At 43.3% G+C, this 6,230-nt stretch overlaps 1 protein-coding gene across 1 annotated transcript in view; it reads right to left on the reverse strand.

Annotated features, from left to right (window-relative positions):
- LOC104618118 (ubiquitin-conjugating enzyme E2 R2) overlaps positions 1-3,715 on the reverse strand; it is a gene marked incomplete at its 5' end in the record, with an annotated part of 9,771 nt that extends 6,056 nt beyond the window's left edge. The window contains one exon of the mRNA XM_010283636.1: positions 3,623-3,715. Coding sequence (XP_010281938.1) covers positions 3,623-3,715 — 93 coding nt within the window. The remainder of the gene's footprint in view (positions 1-3,622) is intronic.
- Between the last annotated feature and the right edge of the window lie 2,515 nt (positions 3,716-6,230).

Raw genomic sequence — 6,230 nt, forward strand, 5'->3', positions numbered from 1 at the left:
CCGGCCCCTGCTGGCTTGCTGCCTCTTGCAGCTGGACACTGGGCTGACTTACAAGGTCCCAGAGGCAGTCCCACACCTTCAGGTGGCACAGCCTCAGCTGACAGGCAGCACTCACACTGTCTCTTGTCACCCTGATCCAAGGTACAGGTTGATGATAGGAACAAGACAGAAGCTGCAGATCAGTTCTGTTTGAGAGCACAGGCTGCCAGTTCCCCACACACCTGGTCTTAGCTTCGTCCTGAGGATCCTCCAACACTGTTCAACATACAGGAGCCAAAACAAAAAGTAGCACTGCTCACGGCAATAGCATCTGTGCCTTTGAGCCCAAGACAGTGATCCCAGCTACAGATAGCAGCAGCTCACCTGAAGGGCCTCCCAAACATTTCAACTCTCCTTGATTAGCAATGACATTTGTTTTATAACCAAACAAGATCCTGCTTCAACATTGGAGGCTTCTGATCGGTATCCAGATTTCAGCAGCTCACTACCCCTGCCAGGTATGCTAATCTAGCAAGCCCTCATCATTTTGAAGCAGGTTTTTTTGTCAAGAACACAATGAAAAACAGCAACATAGCACCTGGAGCTGCTGAATACCCAAACACCCACTTATGCTGCTGGAACAGTTTGCCATAACAAGGCAGTTTCCTTTTTAGGACTCCAACAGGCTTGTGCAATCTAGAAAATATTTTTTAATATCATTTTAAGGTGAAGTTAACTTTGCTAATGTTAGATTATGTTCACAGACTATTCTGGTTTTATTCATAGTTTACATGAGTTTCCCCAGTTTCTCCTTTAACCATCTCCTAGGAGAATGCAGTGCTGGTGGCCAGGAGAAGCCATTGCTGCACTCAGGGGAAGTTCCTCACATGATCAGGTCAGCAGCATGTGGATGAGCAGATATTTGGCAATATGACAATATAGAGGGAAGCAAGGCTGTGAGAAGTTTCCCTCTTGCAACAATGAATGTTACATGTTTGGGAATTCAAGCAGGGCAGAACTGCATTACAGAGTCTGGAAGGGTAAAGCTGTCCTGGGGCCTGATGAGATCGGCACAAGGTTTTAGGGATCACTGTAGTCAAGGGGAGAGCCTTTCCCCACATACATTTTTTAAAGTTATAAACAAGGAGGATGGGGTATTCATCTGCCAATGGAAAATACCCTATACTTCTATTAGGACTGAGAACTTATGTCATAAAAATAAAAACCAAGTTTGAATGCAGTTCTACCAAAATTCAATTAGATGATCCAAATAAACTGGAGATGAGGAAAATACACAAGTTACTCAAGTCTCATTGCTCAGAACTGGAACATCAATCCCAACCTCTATCTGGTCCCACCAGCAGATTCTGTAAACTGCTGCTTTCATCTTCCTTACACTGAAAGATTACCCCCTTCCTCCTGACAAACCCTCAAACCTGAAGCCCTTTGCTAATTTATTCTCAGTTTCATTTGGAATTAACCCAGTGCCTCATCTTCATTGCTTAAATGTTGTTTCCAAAACAGCCTGCAAGCTGCTTCACATTCTCTCAGCTCCAAGAAATACTGCTATGAACACAAAAGTACAAAGCTGAGAGATGGAGTATTTGAAGAGTAACCCCAAAATAACCCATCAAATTTTGGGTTAGTTTCTCCTCCTACCTTCAGTTGATTCTAGAGCAAATTTTTCATCTTTCCCACCAGGACTGGGAGAGGCCCTTTCCAAGACTCATTTTGTACATACCATTTTGGTAACCATTTCGCACTCCCCTCCTGCACGAGAATTTCTGGATTCAGAATCAACATCCGCAATATGGATCTGCAGTAATCTGCAGGTCTCAAAGTTGTCTTTATTTATAGATCAAACTCCCACATAACTGAAATAGAGCCTTAAAGAGAAACATCATCCTTAGCTACATGCAAGATTCTGTGCCAAGTCCAAAACTCAAGTCAGAAGACTGTCAGATGACTGATTTCAGGATGTCCCTGGGCTTAGGGCAATCCTCCTGAGTGTCCAGAAATTAAAGTTGATTACTATCCTGCTTTGCACTGAAGTTTGGAGACACTTTTGGCCATTTATTACTAAGCGATCAGTGCTGTTTTCACCATGACATTTGAAGCATGTTCATTCCAGGCTGGGCATTTAGCAGCAGCAACTTCTTAGAAAAGGATCTTCCAAGCCCAAGGCATCAACCGAAGCCACCATTTGTTCACAGCAAGGAAGAGAAGTGACATTCCTGTTTTGAAGTGTGCCCAAAGGAAGCCTGCAGAACCTCTCCTAAGAAGACCTGTGATAAGGTGACAGAGCTGCATCAACAGGAACATTTTTGAAAGGCCTTTAGCTCTTCAAACTATTCAAGCAGTCCTATCAGGCTGACTCTTTGTCTAGGATATCCAAAAGTTTAGCAGGGATATGACTGGCCTCCACTAAAAAGCTTAAGTCAATTTTGAGCCAAAACAGACCTTCAACTTTCAAATACAGCTCTATGAAATTTGGTAATTTTGAACCAATTGTATGAAATGAAACGTTGCTTCTCACAGTCTTTGCAGCAGCACTATTATACTCTGTCTCAAGCTGCTGCTCCAGGATAAACCTTAAAGATCACTTGATAGATGAAAGCCCAGCAAGAAACACAACATAGTCCATTCACACCAGATGCAGGGCAACATATGCTATGCCCCAGCAACAGCAGAGGTTAGCCTGAGCACTACCATATTAACACAGCGGGGCCACCATCAGCCCCTGAGTTAGTCCATCAAGCAGAGCACCACACCATGCTGATATGCACCAGACATATCCTCATTGCAGCACTTCCCCTGGTGCTTTGGTCCATGATGACTTTACCTTAAATCTCTCCAAGCAACTTGTGCTCAGCATCATGAAGACAATGCTTTCAAGTTAGGGGGTGCTGCTTTCTAAAAAGCATTTATATAAAATCATTCCCTTTTTGGACCTGCCATGTAGTTGTACCATGATCCAATCATGGACTTGATAGCCCAGTGTTACGCTCCGAACATGACCCATACATGCATTGAACTAAGGGCCGCTTCAAATTGGCTAGCGGACATTAAGCCCAAAGGTATCTGTTCACTCTGGTCCCAGGGTGACCAGGGCTGTGCGTGAATCCTCCTGAAGCTGGACTCCAGCTCTGGTTCTTTCTGCAGTTGGATCACCCAAAGTCCAAACCCCTTCATCATAGGCTGACTGCTGCAGAAGCTTGTTTCCCACCATTTCTTGTCTCATCACACAATTTTGTAAGATATGCTCAAATTAAAAATGTACTTGAAAGGTGTAAAAAAACAACAACTAGTTGCCCCAAGTATCGCAATAAGGCAAGACCCCGCACACCAGCCTTGATCCAAGAATCCCCTAAAATTGCCAACACTCATGGCACAATGCTTCGGCTGGGGCCACCTGCTGCACTTGCAGGTATGAGAAAGGCTCCATCCCTGCCTACAGGAACAGCATTTCCTACAACATTTAGATTTAACTCTGCAACCATGAAGCTGACATTTAAACACCAACAGCTAACCACTTTAGTTATGGCTAGAGACATTTAGTACCTTTCAATACTTCCAGAAGCTTAAGAACATAGAAAACCTTCTCATATGCCTGAGAAAAAAATTAGTTTAAATAACACCTTACCTCATAAATGTTGGGGTGCCACATTTTGGTCAGGAATCTGAAGGTAGGTGGTGAATATGGATAGTCAATAGGAAATTTAATGTGAGCCTGGAAAAAGAGCAAAATATTTTACTTATGAAACAGAACGAAGAGAGATCAACAAGCAACCATCACAGTGAAAACCTGGAAGAAACAATTTCCATTAAGTCCATTAAATAGTTCATTTTACATACCAGTGCCCATGTGGACCCACAGTATAACTCTACACAATTTCTTATGAGCAAAACACTAACTGAACAAGAAAAATCTAAACACCAGGCCTTATCTGGGCTGGTAATCTTCAGAAAACAAGCCAAATGGCATTTACCAAGTCCTAATTCAAGCGGTACTATCCAACAACTGTTGTTCAACAGGATAAAATAGATTTGAAAAGCTAGAACTCAAGATATCATTGCTGTCTTGCTAGGTTCAGATGCAGGCTAAAAACATTTGCTAAGGTGAAAAGACCTGTTTTACATTTGCCAGTGCAAAGATTTTTAACTACTCTTTCTGTGTGGAAAAAAAAAGTTGTTAAATACTTGCTCAACTGAGATCCAAAGTTTTTTTTGCCTTTCTTGTGCGAGAGTTAAACTGGTTCATCTACCTGTGTTCCTAATACCACATTTCTTGCCACCACAAGCATTTCCAAAGTCTGAATACCATCTGTGTCTGTTTAATAAATCAGTGCAACTTGATGAACCAAATATTGATGGGCAATGACAGAAAACATTACCTTCCAGTGCCTCCTAAGTCAGCAGCCAGCTGTGGGGCTAGACTCTGAGCTGAGTCAGTTTTGGGAAGACTGCACAGATCCCAGCACTGGATATTAACTTCTCTGTGCTGCCCTGCCATTCGCAGCAGTCAGAAAAGCCAGTGAGTAGGAAAGAGGGATGAATCTGGACTGATTATATGCCAAAAAATGCTCCCCTCTGAAAGGGGGACTCGTACACTGCACTGCTCAACCCACCAAGAAAGCCCCACCACTCTAGTGTGGTCTCTCCAGAGAAGCATCTCCTGGCACCTGCAACACAGCCAGGCTCATGGGTGACAGAATGCAAGAAGAGATCCCAAAAGCAGGTCACATACAGCAAGAGCAGAATCCTGGGTCACCTTCTTCCACTTAAGCATCTAACCATGCAACTTGGATGCAGGGTGCTGACCTTGTTCAACAGGACAAGCTATGGGAAGTTTTATTCCCAGAAACATAAGCAGGCAAACAAACAAATTGGATTACCAAGCCACTGAGTACCTGGCTACAGTTTTACTTAGATTGGCATATGCTTTTGCCTTGCAACCCAAGTTTTATGAGGCCAGAGCACCAGGTAGCTAGGAAAAGAAGGTTTTCTGTTCACCTTTATGAAACAAATTCAGCAGCTCATGTGGCTTTATGTTCTGCACATGCCCTCTTGTAATACTGACTGTATGTGGGGATGTTACAGCAGCACCAAGTCCTCACCCTGTAGTCATTTGCCACAGCACACTCACAACCAAAAGATTTATGATCTGCTTAAACAATCCTAGCCCACGGTTTAAGGTTGTTTACACAAATGGCATAGCTCCAAGAGCAGCAAGTGAATGCCTCTTGTCACCATGCCACCGCAGAAGAGAGTGGCTGCTGCAGCAAGGATGTGCCTGGCTCTACAACATGCCACCCTGCACTGGGAGCAGAGCAGGGATTTACTCAGGGCACAGCAGATTCATTTCAGCTCCAGTGCTTGCATCATGTAGCTGCAGACTCCTCCGGACCACTGGGGTTTTCCCAAGAAAGCCCATTCCTGTGCTTACATGTTTTCGTGAGATCTAAGACATAAAACAGCCCAAGGACTGAAATGAAAAAAATGCAAGAGGCAACAAAACTCAGGGTTGAACTAACTACAAGATTTCTTGGCAGAACCTATGTGTCTTCTACACAGGTATAGTTTCTAGGCGACCAAAAAAAGATGCAGCAACAGCCATGATTACAGGTCAGTTTTTTCACTAAAAGCCCAATTCTAAACATCTTGAGACAAAAAGACCAAATTAGGCAATAAACTTATTGTTTAAATAAAGCAGTAGCTCATGGAAAGGTTTCCCCCCTACAATTTCAGTAACGTAAGGCAAATCTGAGCTTATTTCTGGTAAATTCAGCCAGGTGGTACTAGGGAGTGGCATAGTTTTAGGGCAGCTTGTTGTTAGCTCAGTTACAGACAAACTAATTTAGGAAGACTAAAGATGCAATTCAGTCCCCCACCTACAAGTACCCAACTGTTACTGCATTCACCATGTGTTTGACGACTCTGCTAGCTGAGCTTAAACTGAACAGAAATAATCCTATTTCAGTGTCCCAATTTTAGCCACCTGCTCACCATGGCTCTTTAACACCACTGAACATACTCAATAGTGAGGAAGGTGGAGACGACATTCATCAACCCATTCCCCCCCTTCCCCAATTTGTAACTAGTCATGCTTATAGTCCCTAGAAAAAGAATAAACTCCCCTGATGTTACACTCGATAGACCAGCCTGGCAGAAGATTCAGCTGTTTATAGGCATTTACAGCTACTGCACAAGAACTTCAACCTCTAAGTTAAACCACAACACATATTGCTACC

Source organism: Phaethon lepturus, unplaced genomic scaffold (assembly GCF_000687285.1).
Source record: "Phaethon lepturus isolate BGI_N335 unplaced genomic scaffold, ASM68728v1 scaffold7643, whole genome shotgun sequence".
In the NCBI taxonomy this organism is placed as follows: Eukaryota; Metazoa; Chordata; class Aves; order Phaethontiformes; family Phaethontidae; genus Phaethon; species Phaethon lepturus.